The following is a 25,074-nucleotide window of genomic DNA, read 5'->3' on the forward strand; positions in this document are numbered from 1 at the left end:
CTCATCTGTGTCTCATTACCTGCCGTGCCAGCCCCGGAGCCGCTTGCTCCATCCCACCCAGATGTGCCGTCCAGCACTCACCTCCTGTATTTCACAGCCGTCAGCAGGACTTCAAGGAGCAGCCCAAGGGCCTTTAACACTGCACAGGCTCTTAGAAAATACATATATCCAGGTGCCTAATACATAGCTGCAGGCACATACCCTAACACAAAGCCCTTTCCCCCCTCCCTTGATCTCGTACCAGACACGGGAACTGAGTCACTCGAGGCTCCCCAGCCAGAAGGTTTCTGAGCTGCTTTCTCATGGCTCTTTACCCAGCACATGTCCAGACTATTAATTTTCAGGGACCCCCAAATTAAAAAAGAGACAACTCCCCAAAAAAGGAAGCCCCTATGCCCCACACCTGGGAAAAGGCACCCAAAAGTAGGGCATTATGGAGCACGTGCCAGAGGCAAAGGTGAGGAGTTGAAGGCAGAAAACTGCAACCCTGTAGTGACGGGGCTGATTAAATTTGCAAGCAGATCTCCTGGTGCAGGGTGAAGTCAGCACTGAGCCTAGAGCAAAATAAAGTACCCAAAGACCCAAACCAAGGAACAACCCTGGCGTTCATCTGCTCAAAAATCTCCTGGGCTAGAGCTTCCCAGTGAAAACTTCACTTCCAGAAAACCCACAAAACCAGTCACTTCTCTTTAAGTCCAGCACTTCCTTGGGCCTGGTGGCAGCCCAGGACCACAGAGGTGAAGGTGCACATCAAACCTGCTCCCACAGGAGCTTCCAAAGAGCCAGTCCCCAACCTGCAGCAGCGTCAGGTGAAGTTAGGGTATAAGAACTATGCAGCTGGCTGTGCTCCAACATTATCACTCTTCTAGAGAAGCCAGGACTGGCAACATGGCAAAGAGGCTTTACAGGCATGGGATCCGAGAGAAGGAAGAAAAGCATATCTATATTTTCAACACGCCACTGCCCACACAAGGGTGTGCAACCCTGGTCCTACACTAGTTCCTGATGGCTGGCACCACCAGGGCACTCCACAGTCCAGCAAGCAGCAAGAACCCCCTGCAGCAGGTCACAGTGAGAAAAGTCCTGGGATTGAAACTATTCCTCTTGCCAGCCCTTCAGTGCACAGCAGAGATGCAGGGAAGGCTTTAATATCAGTGAGGAGGAAAGAAAAAGAGAGCGTAGGAGGTCAGTGTGTTACCACGGATGTATTGGCACAGGCGCATCCCATAATACAACGTGGGGAAGAAAACGGAGTGCAGGGCAGGTAGCCTTGGGATGCCCTTCCACAAGGACTGCTTGCACCCTGCAGGTACCTGTCATGGATGGAGAGAAGATGCAGGTACCTGTCATGGATGGAGAGGAGATGCAGGCATCAGCCCCGACCAGATCCTGCAGCCCTGCGAGCAAGAGCGGGCTATGCCCGAGGTCCCCCGAGGTCCCCAGCCGTCCGGATACAGTCCCTGGCCCTTGTGTGCGGTGCCTCCAGGGCCGCTGGTCGCCCTCTCTGCTCCCCGTGTCCCAGGGCAGGCGGTGGCAGCCACTGCCTGTGTCGGGATGCCATCTAGTGTCGCTTGACAGAAGGGTCTGTGAGGCAGTGACACCGTGCATAGGCTCCCCAGGCTCACAGCATCTCCAGGGACCAGCTGCGAGGCTCCCCAACCCAGCATGGGTACCGGGACACCCACCCCTGAGGTGCCGCATCCCACTGATGATGGTCCCCACCCCATCACACACGCACCCCGTGGCCAGCAAGGTTCCAGATGTTCACGGTTTCAGACCACCAAGGAGGACGATGGGCATTGCTCGGGTCACGCAGGGGCAAAGAAGCTCAAAGAGGTGCCCGAGCTTGCTCAGAGGACCTTGGGGCAGACAGAGCTTGGAGCCTCAGCAGCCTCACTGGCGGCACGGGGTGGCCCTGGCGGTGGGTGGCTTGGTGAAGGAGGAGGGTGAGCATCCCCCACAGCAGCATGCAGCCCACCTGCAGCACCAGCGTGGTCAGGCCCAGGGCCAGGGACACCTGGCAATGCCATAGGCTGGACCGCAGGGTGAAGCCCCTGGTGTGGTGGCCACTGGGGGATGGGGGTGGGGAGACTGGCCAGGGACTCGTATGGCCTCGCAGTGGGGGGACAGGAGGCATCGGGAGTGGGATGGTGCCTAAAGGAGTGGAAGAGTGTTGGGAGGTAGTGGGAGTGGGCTGGGTACCAACTTTGGACAGGCCCCATGCAGTGGAATGATCCCACTCCCCACCTGGCGCAGCAGCAGGGTGGGATGGGGAGCGTGAGGCCAGTGGGACCGTGTCTGGCATAGCAGCCCTGTAGGGTGGCCAGAGGGGCATTGAGACAAGGGAGATGCTGGGTGTCACCCCTGGGACAGCACCTGGCCTCTCTGTGGGGGCCAGAAGAGCAGGAGGCACTCGTCTGGTGGTGGCTGCCAGCATGCTGGTTGGCACTGGTGTGGCGGCAGAGACTAGAGTGAAGAGTGCAGGGTCTGAGCTGGTGGCTCCAGGAAGCTGTGGGCGTATGAAGCCTGGAGTTGCATGCAAGCTGAAGATCTCCTGTGGCACAGTTGGTGATGGTGTGGTGGTGGAGGTCCTGGACATCACAGTTGGTGATGGTGTGGTGGTGGAGGCCTTGGACAGCACAGTTGATGATAGGGTGATGGTGGAGGTCTCAGACAGCATGGTTGATGATGATGTGTTGATGGAAGCCTTGGGCAGCACATTTGATGATGGGGTGGTGATGGAGGTCTTGAGTAGCACTCTTGTTAATGAGGTGCTGATGGAGGCCTCAGATGGCACAGTTGATGATGGTGTGTTGATGGAGGTCTTGGGCAGCACAGGTGGTGATGGGGTGGCAATGGAGGCCTTCGATGGTATCGCTGGCGATGGAGCGGTGACAAAGGCCTCCACTGGCACAGTTGGCAATGATAGCATGGTTGGTACTGAGGTGGACAAGGCTTCAGGTGACAGAAAGGTTGACATCCCTTGTGATGATGTGGAGGTGAATGGCAGAGATGAGTTAAAAGAAGATGAAAGAGGAAGAGTAGCTGGGCAAATTAAGTGGTCATTCCTCAGTGATGTCACTGCCTGCCCTGCCAGGTGAGGTGGGCTGTTGCATGACACTTGTGTGGACAATTTGACCTTCTCACTGTTGGCTAGAACCCAGCTGTGCAGGTAGCAGAGTTTGCAGTCACATCTCCACGGATTTCCACTCAAATACACTGAGCTGACCCTCTTCATGGGATCCAGGAGCCCTTGGGGGACACTCTCCAGCTGGTTCTTCCGAAGACTGAGGGTTTTCAGATTTGGGAGAGAAGTAAAGACCCCATCATCCAGAGCAGAGAGCTGATTTGCATCTAGCTGGAGGTCTGAGAGCTTGCTGAGCCCAGTGAAGGCTCCTTTTGGCAGGTCTGCTAGTTGGTTATGGGACAAGATGAGTTTGCCAAGAGATGTGAGGTTGACAAAGATGCCATCTGGAAGTGTGGCCAAACTATTTCTGCTCATATCCAGCTCCCGCAGGTGTGGCATGGTGTCAAAAAGGCAGCAAGGGAGCTCCATAATGTGGTTTGAATCCAGAGTAAGCAGCTTCAATTTGTTTAAACCATGAAAGCCATAAAGAGGAAGAGCCCCAATGAAGTTGTTGTCTAAGAGGAGTTTCTCCAGGTGAGGTAGGCTCCTCAGGAGCATGGGTGGCAGTGCCCTGAGCCTGTTCCTCTGGAGGCTGAGCTCCAGCAGCCCCGGCTGACCATCTAGCAGCCCCTCTGGAAGGTCCTGCAGCTCATTCTCGTACAACCGGAGGACTTGTAGGTGGGGAAGTTTGCTAAAGGCATCTCCAGGAAGGGCTGTGATCCTGTTTCTAGCCAGGTCCAAAAATCTTAGATTAATGAGAGAATCAAAAATACCTTCTGGAAGAGAAGGGATTGCATTTATGTACAGGGAGAGCTCTCTCAAATTCCCCAGTCCATCAAACAAGCCTTTGGGGATGTGCCTGAGGTGGCTGTCTCTCAGCTCCAGCCTCTGCAAGTTTGGGAGGTTTTGAAAAGTGCCCACATCTAATTCTTCTAATGAGGCACCAGAGATCTCCAAATCCTTCAACTTCTCCAAATTATCAAAGGCTCCTGGTTCAACTGTCTTGATCTTGTTGCCAATAAACAAAATCTTGATCAGGTTGGGCATGTACCTGAAGGCACCTTTCCTTACAGCAGTGATACTGGTTTGCATGAAGATCATCTCAGAAATGAAGGGCTTTGTGATCTTTGGGATCTCTTTGATGTCATTTTTTGTCCCTCTGTAGACCTCCTGGTAGTCTTTGGGCATTTCATATGGATCTTCACCGAGGGTTTGATCTTGGCATTTATGGGGATGGAAGGAGAGGAAGAAAAGGAAAAGGAAATGTTGGTACATTGTCCTGAAAAAAACGGTTTAAAAAATTAACTAAGGAGAACAAAAAAATCTCTGTCCACAGCTCATGACCTACAGCACCACACTTCGTTCAGCTCTCAGGATCCTTCTGTTCACATATCATAACTGCTTTTAAGAGAGAGAGACTGGACAGGCCAATGTATTCTGCATTCACAGGAGTTTGCTGTCATTGATAACAAGGGATGGAGAGGAAGGGAGAGCAAGCCAGCTCATGGCTTGGCACTGGGAGACACTCTAGGAGGTGCAAGGGCTGGATGGTCTGTTCTCTGGCTGTTTTTCTTCCGCATTTGAGCTGTAGGTTTGGCATCTGTCTGGGTGAAGAAAGCAAAGTGCTGCTGCCCATTAGTGCTGCCCCAGTGGGTCCAGTTACGCAGCAGGGCAATTGCCCATTCATGCAACAACAGAAGCAATCAACCCTGTGCTCGCTAATGAGAGATCAGCAAGGGTCCCAGGAGCCAGCCAAAACCAGATGACTTTGTTTATTCAGAATATCTGTGCGGTGCTGGGTGGACTTGCTATTTCGTTTCTGCTTCCCACAGTTCAGCAGGGTTATTTAAAACACTGATTCTAAGCATCTCCTATTTGGGATTCTTGCCAATCACATCATATTTTGGCCTCGATTATGCAGCTTTGTAATACATATAACATAGAATGGTTTGGATTGGAAGGGAACTTTAAAGGTCATCTAGTTCAACTCCCATGCAGCAAGCAGGGGCATCTTCAACTCAATCAGATCACTCGGAGCCCCATTCAGCCTGATCTTGAATATTTCCAGGGACGGGGCTTCTACCACCTCTCTGGGCAACCTGTTCAGAGATTCACCACCCTCATTGTAAAAAATTTCTTCCCTATATCTAGTCTAAATCAACATTCTTTTAGTTTAAAACCATTACCCCTTGTCCTATTGTAACAGGCCCTGCTAAAATGTTTGTCTCATCTTTCTTGCAGGCCCCTTTTAAGTACTGAAAGACCACAATAAAATATCCCCAGAGCCTCCTCTTCTCCAGGCTGAACAACCCCGACTCTCTCATCCTGTCCTGATAGGAGAGGTGCTCCAGCCCTCTGACCATCTTTGTGACCCTCCTCTGGACTCACTCCAGCAGATCCATGTTTCTCCTGTGCTGAGGGTTCCAAAGCTCAAACCTTTAACACATGTAGCAGTTAGACCTGCAGCCAGCAGTTAGGAGGTGAAATCACTGACACACACCTATCAGCAGCCACATAAAGCCCACCATTTCCATTTAGAGCTACCCAAATGAGCGATTTGGAAACACCCAGCTAACACATTAGCTGGGATTTAATGGCCTTAACAACATATCAGGACAGTAGTTTCCAGCTTGTGATTCACAGATCTGGGTGGGAGCAGGGGAAAGGGCTATGGGTGGCTTCTCAAGTGTCCATCAGAGCTGACCATGCAAAAAAAATGATATACTGGGAGGGTAAATTTGCTATGAAAAGCTGTTTTCTGAAAAATGTTGGAAGGTCAGCAAATACAGAAGGCTGGAAGGCCACTGGCCTTGAAAAGAGATGGATGGGAGGTGAGGTATGTGACAGCTGCCCTGCAGGGATCGCCAAGGCAGGAGCTGCTGCTGACCCCTGCCCATCCTCTCCCCAGGGAGAATTGGGTGCAAAAGCCAGGGTTGTGGGTGCAAAAGTGTCCTCTGCACTTCAGCTGCAGGGCCACCACAGCGGATTAAATGCACAGGTGGGAATGGCTGGACAGAGTGCACGGGGATGAAAATAAACAGCTCTGAACTGCGAAGTTTTCTTAAAACCCTCCCTCACTCTGTCCGATTGCGGTGGACCTCAGTGTGGTCCCCTGCTTGCCTCTCCCCAGGATCACAGGGACGCGAAGGCACAGCCTGAGATCGTGGCACTGCAGCCTCTCTTGCTCCTTGCTGCAAGGAAATGATCAACAGCTCCCCAGAGCCGTCCCTCCTGGCACATTTTAAAGAGAAAAAAAAAAAGTAATTTGCATCACTTACTTGGCTGAGTGCTTGCAAACCAGTCCAGCTGCTGGAGCGAGGCACGCTGCATGAGAAAGCGAGGCCACTAGACAGGGGTCTCATCACCTGGCCAGCTTTTTATCCACAGCCCAGGCACAGGACCTGCTTTTGAGCAAGGTCAGAGCACAGGTCTGCGTGGGGAGATAAGGGACAGCCGGCAAGTAGGACACGGAGCTGTGCCCCCAGCCTGGGAGGCCGTCGCAGAAACCCCTCAGAGGACACAGGCACGTACTCCCTAGGCCTTATCTGCTGGTGGCACTTGACTAGTCACATCCAGGAAACCTGAAGTTGTCCAGGCCAGCCTGTTTTGTAGCCCATGGTCTCTGCAGTCCCATATCTCCACCAGCATGACCCACCAGCTTCACAGGCACCGGCACCGCCCACATAACAGAAAGGAGATTTCCTATTTGAAGCTTTTCCTATTAAAAATATCCAGCTGTTTCCTTCCTCAGGAATTGACTTATGTAGCTAAAGGTGCTGCTCTGAATCCATTCGTTTAAGCTTGTAACAAGAATGACATCAGTGGCTGGACAGAAACACTGACACCCGGGCTCTGGGCTCAGCCCCACCGCCCCACACCTCCCCGGCTGCAGGGCTGAGGCTGAGCTCACCTCCATCCTAGCACCAACCAAAGACCCTCCCGCAGTGACACCCAGGGATCCTGGCTGGTACAGGAAGAAATGGGAAGAAGTGGGAAGAAATGGGAAGAAATGTCCTATTTGATTCAAAGACTTAAAGTGACAAGGCATCCATTGCTTCCCACCAGATAATTGCATTTCTTCTTCATCTTTCTCCCTCTCTTACTAAGGTTCTACCTGTGCCCTCGAGCTTTCCTGGCAAATTGAAAAGGACTCCAAACTACTCCACATTTTCCACAGCCTTTCCCAGCTCCAATGTCAATCCCGTATGTGTTCAGGTCCCCACCTAGTGCCAGGTTGCTTCAGAGGCTGCAGGGTGGCAGGTGCCAGAGTGCACAAGGGGATGAAAGTTGCAGCAGGAGTGACATCAGCCTCCCAGGCCATGGACCCTGTGGTGTGGCAGCAGTGTTGGGGTTCGTGAAGCTGTACCCAGCCCCAGCATCCTTTGTCCAGGCTCGGAGCTGCAACCCCACAGAAGGGTGGCACTCTCCTGCGCAGGAGAAGCAGCAGGCTGGCTGTGCAGGTTGATGTCTAGGGTTGCAGCATTGCTCAACTGCCTCCGAGGAGCATGGGGCTGGCACTCCAGGGTCCAGCTGGTGTTGCAGGGCAGGTCAGGCTAACGGAACATAGAGCCTCCACTTTTCTCCTGGCCCTCTGAGTGGGCATGAGCGGGGAAGGGGCTGGCAGAGACCCACAGCCCGGCAGCAAAACCTGAACAGCCCCACGCAAGGAGTCCAGCTCCCCTGTTGAGCTGGCTCAGAGGAGGGTGGCCAGGCCCAGCAGCCAGAAGATGGTGCAGCAACACCACACCACAACCTCTGACTTGGGGAGAAGGGCTCTGCTGGCTGGCAGCAGCCTGCTGGGTGTGTGCCTTGCACACATTCACAAGTGCATGCGTGCACACACACACAAACACATGTTCTCTCAGAGGAGCACCCACCATACCTGCTGCCTGGGCAGGCAGCCCTGCTAGGACTTTGTGACCCATCTCCGTGATTCCTGAGGGCTCAGGGTGGGTGAAGGACCTGCTGGTGCACAGCCCTGGGCTGGAGCCCGTCCTGTAGCCAGGCAGCCTGTGCCCCTCGCTGCGCAGTTGGCAGCAGTCACCCAGGTCTCTCTCAGACACCCCACATCCAACCCACGTCCTGCGGGCTAGTGCCGGGCTGCAGCTGGGCCTCTGCACTGCAGAGGGAAGTGGGAAGAGACGTGGGGCTGGAGACCTGCAGCAGGCAGAGGTGACCATGCCAGAGAGCAGCATCTACTCACCACCAGGCACCTGCACGCATGGGAGACGGCACCCAGCCCCAACCCAGAGCCCACTGGAGCACAGCGAGCTTCACTTCCCCTCTGCACCATGGGAACTATTTGCACAGAAATAATGTATACATTTTAATGATATTCAAAATACACAGGAAACATAGAGCTGGGAGAATAAATACCACCAGGCCAGCTCTTATGGAGAGCTTGGAGACAGCTGGTTACCATGGCAGGGGTAGCAGAACAAGATGAGATGCCGTTTCCAGAGCTGACTCCAAGATGGCCAAAGGAGAGCAGAAGAGGATGCCTGCCCAAGCCCTAGTGCGCAGCAGGGAGACCTGGCAATATGGCTTCATCTGTGCCCTGCGCTGTGACGAGGATGCTGACCTGCAGTGTGCCACAGGGGGAGCGCAGCACCCAGGTGCCCTGGTACACTGGCCCTGGCCTCGCTGTTGGCACAGCAGGAGGAGGAGGAGGGAGTCGAAGACTGAGCTGCTGGCAGCTCTGGGCATCGCAGGCCATGCTTACAGTGCCCTCGGGGTTGCTGTACGTGCACTGCCCTGGAGTATCCCCTCCCGGGGAAACACCAGGCACCCTCGGGCACTCCAGCTGCCCCTGGGTGACCTCCAGTAGCGACTGTTCCTGGAGGGCAGCTGGGCTGGCACAGAAGGCTTGTGCGTGGGTGAGGGGCTCAGCAAAGCGCTGGAGCCAGCCCAGGAGGTAGGAGAGGTGGCAGTCACAGGCCCAGGGGTTGTCGGTCAGCCCCAAGCGTGCCAGCTCCTGGTTGGCATCAAAGAGCCCTGGGGGCAAGTGAGCCAGGCGGTTGTGGTCCAGCGCCAGGGCAGTGAGGAGGGGCAGCCCAGACAGCAGCCCAGCTGGCAGGCTGGAGAGGTTGTTGTGGCTCAGCTGCAGCACTGTGAGCCCCACCAGCCCCTGGAAAACCTCAGTGGGGAGATGGACCATGGTGTTGTGCGAGAGCACCAGGGTCTGCAGCACCGACAGGTTGGAGAAGAGTCCCAGGGGCAGCGTCTCCAACTGGTTGCGGGCCAGCGAGAGATGGAGGAGGCTAGGGGTGCCAGTAAGGAGGGCAACAGGCAGGGTGGCCAGGCGGTTGCCCTCCAGGCTGAGGAAGGTAAGGTTGGGGAGACCAGCAAAGATGTCGGGGGGAAGGCTGCCCAGGGCATTGTGCTGCAGCTGCAGCCGTCGCAGTTCCCCCAGCCCAGTGAAGGCACCAGCCGGCAGCTCCTCCAGCCGGTTACCATCCAGGTGGAGCTCGGCCAGCTGGCCCAGTGCCCCAAAAGCACCAGGGGGCACCTGTACCAGCAGGTTGTCACTGAGCTTGAGGAGGCGAAGGGTGGCAAGGGGGGTCAGTAGCCCTGCTGGCAGCTCAGCCAGGAAGTTCTGTGAGAGATCCAAGGTCTGGAGGTGCCGGAGTGGGTGGAAAATGTCAGCGGGCAGTGCCTCGATCTTGTTCCCTGGCAAGCGCAGGTCCTTCAGGTGGCAGGTAGGGGTGAAGAGCCCCGGCTGCAGGCAGCGGATGGTGTTGGAACCCAGGGTGAGTTTGCTGAGGCTGAGCAGCCCCATCAGCACCCCTGGACTGACCTCTGGCAAAGGGTTGCCCGACACCTCCAGCTCAGTGAGACTGGGCAGCCCCCGAAAGGCGCCGACCTCCAGCTCCTGGATGTTGTTGTTGATGAAGACCAGCTTGGTGAGGGTGGTGCTAGAGCCCAGGGCTCCGCTGTGAATGCTGCTCAGGGCTGTCTCTACAAAGAAGAGCTGGGTGGCATTCCCTGGCAGGCCTGCCGGGATCTCCCGCATCCTCTCCTCCGAGCAGAAGACTTTGGAGGTGTCGTAGCACTGGCAGGCAGGGGGGCAGGGCAGGGGCAGCCCCCCCACTAACAGGGACCCCAGCCCCAGCAACGTGTAGACCACCAGCCTCCACTGAAAAAGAAGCCAAGACTCATCCTTTGCCTCGGCTGGGCAGAAATGTGCACCCACAGGTGGGTACTGGTAGGGAAGTTGCTTTTGCAGCTAGAAACTCTAGGGAACAAGCCCTGGGGCACTGCCAGTGAGCAGCTGCCCCGGCCATGGGGCATTCCTCCAGCCCCAGACCCCTGCACTACCCAGTGCTCCCCTTGCAAGAATAGGGAGCACTTCCCTCCCAGATCTCTCTCCCTCTGCCTCATGCAGTGGCTCTTTCCCTGCACCCCAGCCCTGACCCAGCCCTCCCTGTGACAGCGAGCGTGGTGCCACCCTTGCTGAGAGTCCCCGTGTCCTGCAGAGCAGCAGCTGAAGTGGGAGCTGTGGGGACCTGCCTGGGTTCCGGGGGAACCCGCAGCCTCACAAGGTACCTTCATGCGCACAGACCCAGCCACCAGGGCCGAGGAACGTGTGAAGCATGGGGATGTGCTGCACGTAATGGGTGATGGGGATGATGCTGCAGGGTCGCTCTGCACTCAGTGACAACAGGAGCAGACTTCACTTGTTGTATATTTAACTATCCATCAAGTGCTTCTTTCTTTGCAAGCAACCAGAGCAGCATGAACCTGCCTGCAAGATATGTAGCTCGACCAAATGCCTTTTCCCAGCCCACTAGAGGCACTTTTTGATCCCCTTGGCAAAGCAATGGCCTCCAGACCTCTGCCAGTCCCTCCCTACTCAGGATACGTCCTAGTGCTGCAAGGTGATGGGGGATGCTGCCTGCCCCATAGCCATGCCCACCTGCAGACACCCTGCCCAAGTCAGGGTACCCCAGACTTAAATCAGTGCTCGGTAGCAGCACTGGGCTTGGTTTTTTCTTCCCACCATCTCCTTGTTTTCATGCAGAGCCAACAGTGAGTCCCACCTGTCCCAGGGCCCCCCCAGACCACCCGAGCAGTGTGGCCACCACTTACCAGCCATGGCATCGTGGGGACCGCCGCCAGGCTCGCAGCAGGTTTGCAGGGACACCGCTCACCGAGACTGGACAATGTTTTCTGAGGTGGTTGGGAGGGCGGCCAACAAGCTGTTCCTGCTGAGGCGGAGCTGCCCCTCGCTGCTTATCGGCAACAACAACTCATGTCCTTGGAGCACTTCGAAAAATAGCTTGACCCCAGAGGGACTGGAGGTGAGGCCAGAGGCAGCCACCAGTGAGCATCCTGGCAGGGAAGCAGCTTCCTAGTCCCGTATCCCTGGCACCGGTCCCGTATCGAGGTCAGCACATTTGCTTGCAGCACCCCCGGACTTGATTAAATCTCAGTGGACAATGGGGCTAGCAAACACCCCTTGCAAGACAGGGGACCAAACACAGCTTAGCAAGGCAAAGCGTTGCCATGGGGAGGGGACCACCTGCCTGCTGAGGTGTGCCTGGTGCTTTGCAGCCCAGGACACGCACCCAGCCAGCACTGGGGTGGCCAGAGGGACCCGTGGACCAACTAAACTCCCTGGGAAAGCAGCATTCACAGCTTTAAGGGCTGCCCTGCAGGGCCCTAAGTTGGAACAGTCTAGGGTGGCAGCTGCCATGGAGGCAGCCCCAGGGGCAAAAGGAGCAACACGTGCATTCATCCGGACCCATGGAGCAGACAGTGATGCACAAAGGAACTCAGTTGACACCAGCCAGCAGTACCCAGTGCTAAAGGGAGCCAAGTGAGGTCCTCTCCACCCCAGGGTAATGCTGGGTAAACCCTCAGGTTCCTGCCCCAGGGAGAAGGGCTATGCAGGAGGCTGTTGGCTACTCTGTCGAGAAGCTTGCTGCTGTCTCAGGTCACCCTCCAGAAGCCATCCTGATGCTGTTGGACAGCCAAACTCTTTTAGATCCTTCACCCCAGGTAGAAGCCCAGGCTCTGTGACCACAGACCACTAAACCTCTCCCAAGCCCACCAACCCTCTCCCAGCCCCACCAACCCTCTCCCAGTCCCAAACAGCCTGTACAGGCTTATTCTCAGCACAAATAAATCTCTGGGCAGAGGAAATATCAACTGCAGCTCCTGACTCTTCGGTATCATTCCCTGGCCGTGCACTGCAGAGAAACAAACAAACAGCTCTTGGGATTGAGGGTGGACAACTGCACTTTAATGGAGAGGTCACAGAGCGGCACCCAACAGCCCCACAGCACGGTCCTGTGTCTCCCAACACCATGCAGGTCCCAGCCCCGAGAAGCATCCCGTCATGTGCCCAAACACAGAGATGCTTGTGCCCACGGTGGCTCACAGGGTGCCATGAGCAAGCAAGTACCATGGGATGGACGCACATCAGGCATGACCCTTGTCCCATGGGAGTGATCCACAGGCACTGGCACCACCATACCATGTGTAGAGGCAAGTGGCCGTGCCACAGCTGGAGAAGGCACGGTGGCCACTGCAGCCAGGTGCTGCTAGGGGACAGGGTGGCCCCTGCCAGCAATTCTCAGAGCAGCCAGTGCTTTCTGACACCCCCCAGCATGCACCACCAGTATCACCACTGCCTGAGGGCTGCGAGCCAGCAGCCAGACTGGGCACACACAGTGGGACACTTGGAGTGGGATGGAGGAAGAGGAGAGGGGAAGAGAAGGTGTAGCTTTGCCAGGCAGAGCGGGGCCAGACTACTCACTAGCTGGTAGGGAGCTCACCAGGGTGTTGAGGCAGCAAGGAGCAGAGCTGGGGTGCAGCAGGAGAAGTCCCATGGGGCTGGAGCCCCCCTACGCTCCAGTAGCTCCTGGGCACACGTGCAGAAGCCTCTCCCAGTCCCTGGCAAAGAGCCCTCATGGGGGAAAGGGGAATTGTAATGTGCCCTTGGGAAGGGGCAGCCAGAACAGAAGACGGCAGGTCCAGCTCTGTGCATGCTTCACACCCATCACCCCACCTCTCAAAGTCCCTTGCAGCAGCGACCAGTGCCAGATTCCTGCTCACCCACCTGGTTGTGGCGAGGTGCTGCGAGCAGAGGCACAGCCACAGCAGGGTTAGCACCAGCATGAGGTGAGGGCTCAGGGGATCGGCTGCTGCACACACCCCGGCACATGGCCCAACAGCTCTCCTGGCAGGAGGTGCACAAGCACGAGGGGAGCAGGAGGTTGCAAGATGCCGGCTGTGCTCTGCGCCGCGCTGCCTGCGGGCAGGGAGGGCAGCTTGAACGCAGCCAAGTCACTCAGGGCGTTCCAGCCAAGCAGCAGCACCAGACTTAGGCAGCCCAGCCCTCAGGGATCCCTGCCCAGACGCAGGAAAGGTACAAAGCAGCGCAGGGACACCCAGCTCTGCTTGGGACGAAGGAGCTTGCTTAGCTTCTGGCCCTGCGTGGCGGCTAGAACCCACCTGCCCGGGCAAGGACAGAGACCGAAGGCGTGGAGGAGGGGAAGAGGGGCTGGGAGGGGTCAGCAGACAGTGCCAGGGCAGGCAGCATCGCAGCTGGGATGATGCAAAGTGAAGGATGGGGAAGTCTTGTTGTCCGAGGTGAGCACCATCACGGCCAGGCTGTGGCTCCCTGCTCGAGGGGCCCCTCAGCATCCCACACCCTGCTTGCTGCATCAGGCAGGGGATGAGCACAGAGGCTGCTCTGGAGGAAGAGGGGCTGGGGACAGGGAGAAGCCATCGGAGGTCACCCAGAGGGATGCCCTGCTGCAGAGCAAGGACCGTGCAAAGCACAGCAGGACAGGGGGATGCGCAGCACGTGGGGCAATGCCAGCCTGTCCCAATCACTAAGGGCAGCTGACACAAAGACAGGGGCTTCGTGTTCCTTGGCTCCATGGGGAAGGGACGCCTCACTAGCACATCTCCTCTCAGGCTTCATTAGGTGCTTTCATCTTCATGAGCTCAACGTGGCTCTTCTTCCTACAGCCGTAGACCACCAGTGCCACGAGGGCAACGAGCAGGGCCACACACAGCAGCACAACGACTGCCACCACCACCCCACTCTGCACTCGCGTCATCCCCCACCACCCCCTCTCTTCTTCCTCCTCCTCCTCCTTCTCCTCTTGGGGAGACACCGGCAGCCCCACGGGGGGCTCCGTCCAGGCACCCTCTGGCAACGCTGCCTCCGAGGGATGATGCGGGAGCAGGGTGCGGGGATCGGGGGAGGCAGTCGAGGACTGGGGGCTAAAGAGCTGGTCCTGTAGCAGCCCCGTGATGGGGGTGCCCCGCAGGGCAGGGGGCTGGGCACAGAGAGGGGGTGTCTCGCCCACCTTCTGGGGGTTGTCCTCCAGCCAGCTCTGCAGGGACACGATGCCCTCATCGCAGCGCCAGGAGTTGTTGTGCAGCTTCACCTCCCGCAGGGCTGCCAGTGGGGAGAAGATGCCAGCAGGCAGGTACTCCAGGGTGTTGGCGTGCAGCTGCAAGTGCCGCAGCCCCGGGGTGGCCTTGAAGAGACCCCGTGGCAGCACCTGCAGCTGGTTGTGGTGCAGGGAGAGGTTCTGCAGCTTGGGCAGCCCCTCCAGCACCTGGGCATCCAAGCGGCGCAGGGCATTGGAGTGCAGCGACAGCTCCAGCAGCTCCCCCAAGCCCCGAAAAGCCCCTGGTGCTACTGAGCGCAGTCGGTTCTTGCTGAGGACGAGGAGCTGCAGTTGGGTGAGGTTGCTGAAGACGGCATCAGGGAGGGTGGAGAGTTCATTCTCGTAGAGCCACAGCTCCCGCAGGTCAGGCATGGGCCCAAAGGCACTGGGGGAGATGTCCCGCAGGCGGTTGACGTGCAGGGTAATCTTGGCAAGGGCATGCAGAGGCAAGAAGACACCGCTTGGCAGGGTAGCAAGGAGGTTGTTGGACAGGTAGAGTTTCTGGAGGTTCCTGTTGTGGACAAAGAGCTCCGCAGACAGCGTCTCCAGCTGGTTCTGGTGCAGCCCCAGCTCCTGCAGCTCCGGCAGCCCATCGAAGGCACCCGCAGGGATCTGCCTGAGCCGGTTCTCATAGAGCCGCAGCACCTGCAGCCGCGCCAGCCGCTCAAAGGCTCGGGGCGGCAGGCGGTCAATGTTGTTCCTGGCCAGGTTGAGCTTGGTGAGGCTGGTGAGCTGGTCAAACACCCCCTCCTTCAGCTCTTGCAGGTTGTTCCCGTGCAGCTGCAGCTCCTTGAGGTTGCTCAGGTGGGCAAAGTGTGCAGGCTCAACTTGGATGATCTGGTTACTGGAGAGAAGCAGCGACTCCAGCTTGTCCAGGGGCTGGAAGACCTGCACGGGGAGATTCTGAAGCTTGTTGCTGGCCAGGCTGAGGTAGCGCAGGTCGGGTAGGTGCTGGAAGGCCCTGGGGCTGATGCGCGTCAGGTTGTTCTTCTCAATGCGCAGCCCAATCAGCAGAGAGGCGTTGCCGAAGGACGCGTCTCCCAGCTCGGTGATGCGCGTGTTGATGATCTGTAGGGTCATGGCATTTGCAGGGATGGGGCTGGGGACCGCAGTGATGCTGGCACCCGTGCACTCTACCTGGGCCGTGCGGACACATTGGCACAGCTCTGGACACTGGCCATCAGCCAGCTGGACTCCCAGCAGCAGCAGCAGGGACCACCACCAGCCTCCCCACTCCATTGGGCCTGCAGCAAAAACAAAGGAGGGGGGGCTAAAGCTCTACAATTTCCCAGCTGCCCTGCCAGGGGTGGGTGCTGCTTTCTCCCTCGAAAGGGCCACCGAGTGTGTGGTCACTCTGTGCCCCTAGCACGGCAGCGAGGCAGAGAATGGCAGGCGAGGAAGGCTGGGGGCAGGCAGATCTGGACACAGACCAGGCAGGAGCACAGAACAGGACAGAGCCGGGGGCTGCGGCGCCCGACTGCGACACCACAGCTATTAGTGGCATCCCTGACATCCCCCTCACTCGGCTCCTCCAGCAGCCAGGAGCGTGGTGGTTTCCTGTTGTTCAGGGAGCTTCTACCAGCGGTGCTGGCCTCCTGGCACCACCAAACAGCCAAGATCTTCACCAGAGTCAGCCCGTGGCACCCACAGCTGAATGTGTCCTAGGGATGCTGGGTGGAGGCAGGAAGAAAGATGCCCCCAACCCCAGCATCACTGAGCGCTGTTCTGACTGTGCCCAGCAGCAGACAGCTCTGAGCTCCGATCACAGAGCCAAGAGCAGCGCTGGCACCCACTGCCTGGGCATGAATTAACTCCACTCCTGCAAGAGCCTAGGTCAACCAGGACCTCTGCCAGCTCCCCCAGCTGAGGCTTGGTATGGAGGTGGCTCTGTCTGCGCTCCATCCCCAGCAGAAGGTCTCAACCCTTGCCAATTTTGGCTACGAGAGCAGCAGGGTGTCTGGCGCGGGTACCTGTGTGCAGGGTAGTCCCAGGGGTAGTGCCTGGGCAAGCCCTGGAGCCCAGCGGGAGCAAGGGCTTTACAGCGAGTTACTCCACCGCTCCACAAGCACAGCCAGCACAGACACCCTCTCCTCTCTCCTCTGGTCCAGGAGCTTTCCCCTCTCCGCAGATCAAAGCTGCAGCCTGTGCCAGGATGGCAAGGAGTGGCTCCCACTAACAGCCTTGAGTGGCACAAGGGAAAGACAAACCCCACAGCTCAGCAAGACTCGATGATCCAGTGGGTCTCTTCCAACCTGGTTATTCTATGATTCTATGAAATCCCACAGCGCAGCGGTCTGGGCACAGCGTCCTGGCTGGCACAGCACCCGAGGTGCTGTGGGCACAGCTCCTGGCCCCATTTCAGGCTCCTTCCAGGCAACACGCTTGCTCTTTGGTGGGGAGGGAGGAACCTTCCACAAGCCAGCACAGTTTGTTTTCCATATGGAAACAATCTGCATCCAAGAACAGCTTTGTTTATAGCAAGCCATTTATAAACTTCCCCAAAAAGCTCTGCACATCAAAAGCCTCGCTCATGTCACTCCCTCATAAGGCAGCTCAGAGAGCATCCAAGCTGGAGCACCCCTCAGGAAAGGCAGCTGCAAACAATTTATCTCCTCTTTTTTTCTAGGGACAAAAAGTTTACAGACCAAGGAGCTGAATATTCCCTACTGCTCAGCCCCTCAGCATCCCACTGCTCCTAATTTCAGCCCCCCTAAATGTTACATTCTCCTCTTTGATTTTCTTTATGGATTTTTCTTCACGATACCTTATTTAGGTAACCATTTCAGCTCCCACAATTCCCAAGTGGTCCGAGTTAGTTGGAGAACCCTTGTTAGACAGACATTTCCATCAAATCAAAAGATGCTGAACATGCACATCCCGCCACCACCCCTCAGAGCTGCCCCAGGAGTTGCCCAGGCTGTGCTTGCAGGGGCTGTAGTGGAGAGGAGACTTACCCGAGTGTCCTGCAGCCACGAGCGCCGAGCAAGTACAGCTCTGTGCTGGCAAGAGAGCTGAGTGTGGTTCATGCTTCCCCTCCCAGTATATAACCCGTCCAAATCAATGAATCAGCACAGGGGCAGTGTCGGGGTTAGGGAAAACGCTGGAGCAGAGCTGCTTCCAACTCCTCTTTCCTCGACAAACAGAGCAAACATCTCGAGGATGGAGTTCTGGGTTTCCCTCTCCTGAACCCCAGGGCTTGTTTGAAGACAACCAGACAGCGCAGTGAACATGCTGCTCCTGTCAGCCGGCACCCAGGGAGCAGCTCAGCCCCAGGAGCCTCCCTGGTGGGACACTAGTGGGTGCCCCAGCCTGCAGGGGCAGGTGAGGCTCAGCCAGGCCCCTAGGCACGATCCTGCCCTTTGCTGGCACACATTCACACTCCAGGGCATTGTCTTGGCTCCCCAGTTACAGTACCTGAGTGTGTCAGGACCTCTGGCTGTGCCCCAGCCCAGAGCTGGCAGCGCAGGCAGCCCCCGGCACTACTGTGCTTGTCTGGGATCACGGCTCTTGCTCAGTCCCCCCGCCGACTGATGAAAAAGGGCAAGGAACCAAAAAGCACCCACTCCAGGGTTCTTGGCACCCCAAGCAGGGGCCAGTGGCATTGCTAGTGCCAGCCGGAGGCCAGGCTGCTACAGAGAGTCCTCAGCAAGCCAGAGTATCTCCCACCAGCACCGTCCTGCCTGCGGATGCTGAGAAAGCCCCTTGGCATTGATCGCAGGCAGCCTTGCAACCCCAAAGCGGCACACGCTGCATCTCCCAGGGCTGCCACTGCTGGGCTGCAGCCCGTTTGCTGCTGACACGCGGGTGATGAGACCTGCACCCGGCAGCGTTTGGGAAGCAGGGAACAAGCCCGTCATCTTCACTTGTTCAGGGGCATCTGCCGCCACCCCTCCAGCCCACATGGGTGCATTGGGTGCCCTCGGTCACCGCTGCCCAGCTCGAGACCCCCCTCACCCACCTCTCCTGGGCAGCTCCGGTCCAGCAGCCTCCAGGAACAGATGTTCCGGACGAAGCAGCTGAGGAAAGGCAGCATGCGTGGTCTTGTGGGGCTTCCTGGAGCTGGAGTAGCCCCGTGCTAACCACGGGGCAGCTGGAATTTCCCTGACCGCACCTAATCCCATCTCAGCCCACCCATGTTTCCGCTGGCCTCGGCGGCCCCTGCTCAGGTCCCAGCCAGGGCTAAGGAGCTGCTGGAGATAGGAACAGCCCAGGGCGGCTGCCGGAGAGTGGGAGGAAGGCTGACTCCATCCCTGTGCCACAGCATGTTGAGGCAGGACAGGGCCCTGCAAAGCAGAGCTCAGACCAGGATAAACAACAAACTGCAGGGACACAGAGGGGGCTTCCCAGTGAGACTCTAAGGAAGGTGACTGGGACCATGGGAAGAGTGGAGGGAAAGGGAAACCCAGCTGGATGTAGCCACCAGTGATACCTCGGATAGCATGGGGGGTGCTGGATGGTCACAGACCCCTTCCCAGCTGGGGACCAAGCACCAGGGCTGGGGCTACCTCCTGACACATCTCCTGCCTGCCCCTGGGGCAAAGCCCAGGGACTTGGGCACTGAGAAGAGACATTTTCACAGAATCACACGGAATCACAGAATCACTAGGTTGGAAAAGACCCACTGGATCATCGAGTCCAACCATTCCCATCAGTCACTAAACCATGCCCCTCAGCACCTCATCCACTCATCCCTTAAACACCTCCAGGGAAAATATCACCCCTGAGTGCTTTACTCACACACTATTGACACAGTAGACTTACCCAGTGTCGTGATTCCCGAAATAACCTCCCCTTTTCTTGACAGCAATGCAGCTGGAGGTCAGGCAGCGGGCTTGGGAGCTGCCCACTCCCTGCAGCCTTGGCACAAGAACAGGATTCTCATGGCCTTATCACACTCTTATCAATGGCTCTGTCTGCCCGCCACCAGTGCCAGCACTGCTGGGCTCCTGTCTGCTCTGACTCATACCAGAAGCACAGAGCTTTTCAGTAAGGCAGCACAGAAATGAAACCCCAGCACTTCCGAAAAACCACTAACCCAAACCCAGTCTGACAGAGGAATGTTGGGCTCAGCTCCTTCCAAGCAGTGCTGCCCCAGTAGGGAGCAGGATGCAGTGGTGGGTACCCTTAAACTCCCTGCCCCCAGGACAGGGGGATCAGGCACTGGTGACACTGCTCCTCAAATCCTGCATTCAGCTCTGGGCCCCTCACCACAAGAAGGACTTTGAGGCTCTGGAGCGAGTCCAGAGAAGAGCAACGAAGCTGGTGAGGGGGCTGGAAAACAGGCTTTATGAGGAACGGCTGAGAGAGCTGGGGGTGTTCAGCCTGGAGAAGAGGAGGCTGAGGGGAGACCTCATTGCTCTCTACAACTACCTGAAAGGAGGTTGTGGAGAGGAGGGAGCTGGGAGGGTGCTGGCCTCTTCTCCCAAGTGACAGGGGACAGGATGAGAGGGAATGGCCTCAAGCTCCACCAGGGGAGGTTTAGGCTGGACATTAGAAAAACGTTTTTCATGGAAAGGGTCATTGAGCACTGGAACAGGCTGCCCAGGGAGGTGGTTGATTCACCTTCCCTGGAGGTGTTTAAGGCACGGGTGGACGAGGCGCTGAGGGGCATGGTTTAGTATTTGATAGGAATGGTTGGACTGGATGATTCAGTAGGTCTCCAACCTGGTGATTCTATATGACCATGCAGAGCACTTGAACTTTCAGAGGAGCCCAGGTAACAGCCCTGCCAAAGACCCAGCCGCTTCTACCCAGGCCTCAGAAACCGTGTCTGTCCCCTGGCTGGAAAGGAAGAGACTGTTTTCAAGACATCTGTAGAAATAATGCAAGGCTGAGTAACATCACAAGCCCGCGCACAGCGCTCAGGAGCGGCTCCTTCTCTGCTGCCAAGGTGAGCACACAGGAGCTTGCCCCATGCTCCACGCAAGGGCGAGAAGCTGGGGTGGAAGGCAGGGAAATGGAGCTGTGGACCCACACTGCACATCTGGAGGGGAGAGGCAGCTCCCAGAGGCAGCGTGTGGATATTATTGAGGGCGAGATAAACATTCTGCAAAGGGAGGCTGCTCTGCGTAGCTGCGGGCTCACACGGTGCTGGGTGGAGCAGAGCAAGCCTCGTGCTGTAGGAAAGCCCTGGAGTCCACGTGGGCAAGAGGAAGGCTGAACCCCCTAGAAGAGGCTTGGGATGCCACGGAGTCACTGCTGTGTCCCTACACATCCAAGGGGACAGTGGAGCCCAAGGGTGGGCACCTGCCAGCCCCTGCGCCCCTGGCAGCAAAACCAGTCCCAGATGGGCTGGAGAGGTACCTCCTTCCCCCAGAGACCCCAGCCCTCCTCGCTGTCTCTGATCCAAACATGCCTGGTTTACTTATTCCTCACCAAAGGCAGTGGCCAAACGCTGCTGTCCAGGGAAAAGCAAGAGCTCATGGTCCTGCCCCACAGCCCAGGCGCTGCCGGCAGTCGCAGCCCAGTCTGGAGGTGCCTCTGCACCTAAAAGCTCCTGGCACTTTCTAAGGGAATTCCTGCACATGCTACTGAGCTCACTGGAGGGCTGGAGGTCCTGTGGCAAGGGGTCTCAACCAGCCCTGGCTGGGGCTCCTGGAGGCTGGCAGAGCCAGAAGCAGGCGACCCTGGGTGATGCCATACCACTTGCATTTAACACAGTCTGGGTTCCCAGCCCCCCCACCACTCCTGTCCATCCTGTTACCTCTTGCGCAAGCCCCGTACCAAGCTCAACACCCAAAATGAAGGTCTCAGGAGCTCCAGAACAGCAGCATCCCCCATTTTTTGGGGAGGTCAACCTCATTCCTGGGCAGTGGGACAGTCCCAGGCCTGCCTGTGCTGGCACTGCTCCAGCACATCCCCACAGCCAGGCTGATGAGCACAGCGAAGCCAAACAGCTCTGAATCACCAAGGGACTCAAGACAGCTTGGAAAAATTCATGTAATTGCTAAAATTAGCAGCTTGTGGGCTTGGCCGGGAGAGCGCATTGCTCATCTGCCAAACAGCTGAGCGGGCTCACCCACACGACACTGCTGCACGGCCCCGCAGTCCTGCTTCTCCCCAGCTCTCGCCTCAGCCCTTGCTCCCCACACACCTCTGCATCCCAGCTAAATTGGCACCCTTTGGAGGAGCAGGAGGTCCCCAGGTCCCGCTGCTCTCCACAGCGCAGGGCTGAGGCTCCCTCTGTTACTTTGCACGGCTGCAAAGCTCACGATGCTACAAGAAACCCCCATGGTGGCCCCTCATGCTCACAGCTGGCCCAGGGCATCAGGCCAAGACCTGCTCTGCTGAAGCGGAGGAGGAGGGTGGAAGGCTGGGGTCTCTCGGTGCTCCAGCACAGGGGGAAGACTTCTAGGCCTGAGCTCTGTGGTAGGACATGCTGGCCCAAGCCACAGCTGAGGAGTGAAGGAAGGTGCATTGTCACCTAGGGGCTGGTGCTGGGACACCCACCCACCCACCACACAGAGGCACTAGCAGCCCCTTCCCCACCATACTACTCCCCACCGTATTTTGAGGAGCCCAAACAAGAGATTTAGAGACCGTGGAATTTTCAGCTCCCTGCTTGAGGTGTGCAGGGTTAGGGCTGCTGCTCATGGCCAGATGATGTCCCATCTACACCTGGAACAAGGAATGGGGACAGGTCCTGCCTTCCCTGGGGAAGCACATGTGCAGGGTGGGAGCTTTGGGAAGAAGCAGCAGCCCCAGTCTCTCCAGACCAGAATCATAGAATCACAGAATCACCAGGTTGGAAAAGACCCACTAGATCATCGAGTCCAACCATTCCCATCAATCACTAAACCATGCCCCTCAGCACCTCATCCACCCGTCCCTTAAACACCTCCAGGGAAGGTGACTCAACCACCTCCCTGGGCAGCCTCTGCCAGTGCCCAATGACCCTTTACATGAAAATTGTTTCCTAATGTCCAGCTTAAACCTCCCCTGCTGGAGCCTGAGGCCATTCCCTCTTGTCCTGTCCCCTGTCACTTGGGAGAAGAGGCCAGCACCCTCCTCTCCACAACCTCCTTTCAGGTAGTTGTAGAGAGCAATGAGGTCTCCCCTCAGCCTCCTCTTCTCTAGGCTAAACAACCCCAGCTCCCTCAGCCACAGGCAGCAGAGATGGCCATCAGGATAAAGTCCACCCAAGCACCAGCATGAGAACCACCACAAAACCTCTTGGAGCTCAAGGAAAACAGTATTTAGGAACTCGAGCACCAGTGAGACTTGCCTGGCCAGCAGGACCGTCTCCTCCAGGCTCAGCCCTGGCCTGAGCCCCAGCCCCAAGCATTAGCAGCAGCAGCACGCAGGGCTTGGCAGAAGCTCAGGGCAGCACTAGGCGGGGAGGAATGTGGTGCTCGCAGCCAAGTCCGCCTGGAGATAATCTGAAGCGGAAAGAGCTTGTCCAATGGATGCTGCAAGAGGAGGGAAGGACCAGCTGGAGGGGGAGGCAAAGGCCACGGTCATCCCTGCTCATGGACTGTGAGGTGTTTGCTGGACCATCTTCCCCAGTTTTCCATCTCCATAACGCCAGCCGTGGCAGCAGGGAGCGCCCCACGGACCTCCTCCTGACCCCCCAAGGGGAAAAGTGCCCTCTCTGTCCCTGGTGCCCAGCAGAGGAGTGCACAACAGGCTGTGGAGCTGCAGCCAGCTCTTGCCAGCTCCCTGCTCTGGGCTTTTTTAATCTAGAGAGACACAAAGGCAGAGCTGGAAGCCTGGCATGTCAGAGAGAAACAAGAGTCTACGGCAGCAATTGCGCAAGAGGCACTGAGCCCAGTGGCATGATGACCAGGTGCTGCCCATCCCACAGCGAAAAGCAGGACTCAGACTCATCCACCGCGTGCCAGGCACGAGGCTTTGCCAGGGTGCATCTGCCCACAAACACCCAGGAGGGAAGAGGACGTGAGCCCAGACTCCATCTAGGAAAATGGAGTCATAACACGTCTGTAGCCTGCCCATCTCTGGATGAAACGGGGGCAAAGCAGGAGCTTTGAGCCTCTTGATCACTTTGAGAGTCTGTAAACACTCCCAGCCCCAGCCTTGGCCCGCAGCTACGTGCCTTTGGCTGCATCTCCTCCCAACTATTCCGTCATCCCTACAAAATGCCGTGTTGTGATATCCCAGCTGCTGAATCAGCTCCCCCAGGAGATGTACCCTGGTCAGGAGCCTGGAGGAGACATGGCCAATTCTCCATGATGTCAGGCAGAGGATCTCAGAGTTCCTGCCTTTGTAGCCAGTACGCTCCCAGGCATCTTCTCCAAGCACAGCTGTCATCACCAGCCTTCTTTTTGCCACCAGGAGAGGGAGGATTCGAGGTGCAGGCTCCAGTCTTGCTGTTACGTGCTGGGGCTGAGCTGTATTTAGTAGGCAACTTACCTGAGCTCACTCCCTTCTGCAAGCAGCAACAAGGGCCCTCCCAGCAACTACTGGCTGAGGTGACACAGAAAGTCCAGAGATGCAGGGGACACGAGCACAGTACACGGGCTGGTGCCTTGCAGTGTTCCTGCAGCAGCTGGGAAATAGGCAGAGCTGTACTTATAGCAGCAATTACTTCCCTCCTTGCCACCTTGGATTCTGTGCATTCAAGTCTCAACAAGTGAAGGAGAAAGATACCGAAATGACATCAGGCTGAAAACACGCTGCCTACCCCCATGGCCAGGTTTGGGGGCCAGAGCTCCCACTGCTCCTGGATTTCCCAAACCAGAGAGGGACCTTGGGAAACCACTATAGAAACAAGCATTGGAAGGAACAGAGAGAGCTACAGAAGACCCTTGGCTAGCCTGCACTGGCGCCGTAACCCAAGAGCTCCCAATTAGGATGAGGTCCCAGAGGCAGCACCTGGACTTGGAAGCCTGGTTAACATGCAGGGCTATTAAACATGAAGCTGCATCCTGTACAATAGCCAAGGGCGTGGAACAGATTCCTTCAGACACTGAGTGCAGACGTGCTTTGCATCCACCCTTTCCCCAGCAGCAGGGACCCCCTTGGACCAGGGATTAGGTTTCTCCAACCTTTCCCAGCACACTGTGCCCCTCCACGTTCAGCCTCGTTGCAAACGTTGGACGTGGAGGTGTGGGCTGCAGGGGCCGGGAAGAACTTTGCCAAGACACTAGTGATGACAAGTCCTTGGTGTCCTGGGAGGGCAGCAAGACAAATGCTGCCCAGAGAGAGGGTCTGAGGTGCAGCTGCACTTTTCCCAAGGAGCCTCCTGGCTGCCTGCCAGAGCCACCATCACGCTGACCTGGAAGACTGTCCCTTCTCCCGAAAAAATGGGGAAGGGATATGAATAAGCATGTCCTTAGATTTCCCATGCCAGGGAATTTTGCGGGAAGGACTGAGCTGTTCTGGGCAACAAACAATGAATCAGAGGCAGCTCAAAACAGGACAACTCAGAGGAAGTGTTAGTACAACACCCTGGGCCCTTATTGCTCCAGCCTTTTGTTGTCTGCTGACTTCACTTCCCCATCTGGCTCAAGCGTGGGGAAAGCCCGATGACAACATGTAAAGACAAATCATCTTCCTCTGAGCACTTGAGTGCACGCA

At 57.1% G+C, this 25,074-nt stretch overlaps 3 protein-coding genes across 5 annotated transcripts; all 3 read right to left on the reverse strand.

The window, feature by feature from the left end:
• Window positions 1–1,096: 1,096 nt before the first annotated feature.
• On the reverse strand, window positions 1,097–6,995 carry LOC138724670 (leucine-rich repeat-containing protein 15-like). 2 transcript variants are annotated; one of them, XM_069864851.1, is made up of 2 exons: window positions 6,406–6,995; window positions 1,097–4,344 (listed from the first exon to the last, which is right to left on the reverse strand). In XM_069864851.1, the coding sequence occupies exons 1-2, from the start codon at window positions 6,455–6,457 to the stop codon at window positions 1,829–1,831; spliced, it is 2,568 nt and encodes an 855-aa protein (XP_069720952.1). In that variant the 5' UTR covers window positions 6,458–6,995; the 3' UTR covers window positions 1,097–1,828. The 2 variants fall into 2 exon arrangements, with proteins under 2 accessions (XP_069720952.1, XP_069720951.1); XM_069864850.1 differs by having other exon boundaries at window positions 1,097–4,406.
• A 1,445-nt stretch (window positions 6,996–8,440) lies between these two features.
• LOC138724669 (carboxypeptidase N subunit 2-like) lies at window positions 8,441–11,478 on the reverse strand. The gene is made up of 2 exons (XM_069864849.1): window positions 11,216–11,478; window positions 8,441–10,262 (listed from the first exon to the last, which is right to left on the reverse strand). The coding sequence occupies exons 1-2, from the start codon at window positions 11,225–11,227 to the stop codon at window positions 8,640–8,642; spliced, it is 1,635 nt and encodes a 544-aa protein (XP_069720950.1). The 5' UTR covers window positions 11,228–11,478; the 3' UTR covers window positions 8,441–8,639.
• An 871-nt stretch (window positions 11,479–12,349) lies between these two features.
• On the reverse strand, window positions 12,350–18,681 carry LRRC15 (leucine rich repeat containing 15). 2 transcript variants are annotated; one of them, XM_069864709.1, is made up of 2 exons: window positions 18,497–18,681; window positions 12,350–15,782 (listed from the first exon to the last, which is right to left on the reverse strand). In XM_069864709.1, exons 1-2 carry the CDS (start codon window positions 18,657–18,659, stop codon window positions 14,050–14,052), a joined length of 1,896 nt encoding a protein of 631 aa, XP_069720810.1. In that variant the 5' UTR covers window positions 18,660–18,681; the 3' UTR covers window positions 12,350–14,049. The 2 variants fall into 2 exon arrangements, with proteins under 2 accessions (XP_069720810.1, XP_069720811.1); XM_069864710.1 differs by lacking the exon at window positions 18,497–18,681 and adding an exon at window positions 17,493–17,677.
• Window positions 18,682–25,074: the final 6,393 nt, after the last annotated feature.

Source organism: Phaenicophaeus curvirostris, chromosome 10 (assembly GCF_032191515.1).
Source record: "Phaenicophaeus curvirostris isolate KB17595 chromosome 10, BPBGC_Pcur_1.0, whole genome shotgun sequence".
NCBI lineage: Eukaryota > Metazoa > Chordata > Aves > Cuculiformes > Cuculidae > Phaenicophaeus > Phaenicophaeus curvirostris.

Bases quoted from the DNA above. Each gene is read 5' to 3' on its own strand.
- LOC138724670 (XM_069864850.1), bottom strand. From the start codon at position 4,402: ATGTACCAACATTTCCTTTTCCTTTTCTTCCTCTCCTTCCATCCCCAT.
- LRRC15 (XM_069864709.1), bottom strand. From the start codon at position 18,659: ATGGGATTAGGTGCGGTCAGGGAAATTCCAGCTGCCCCGTGGTTAGCA. The intron at 15,783-18,496 runs GTGGGTGAGGGG...TTTTTGCTGCAG, and splicing joins ACCGGAGCTGCCCAGGAGAG to GCCCAATGGAGTGGGGAGGC.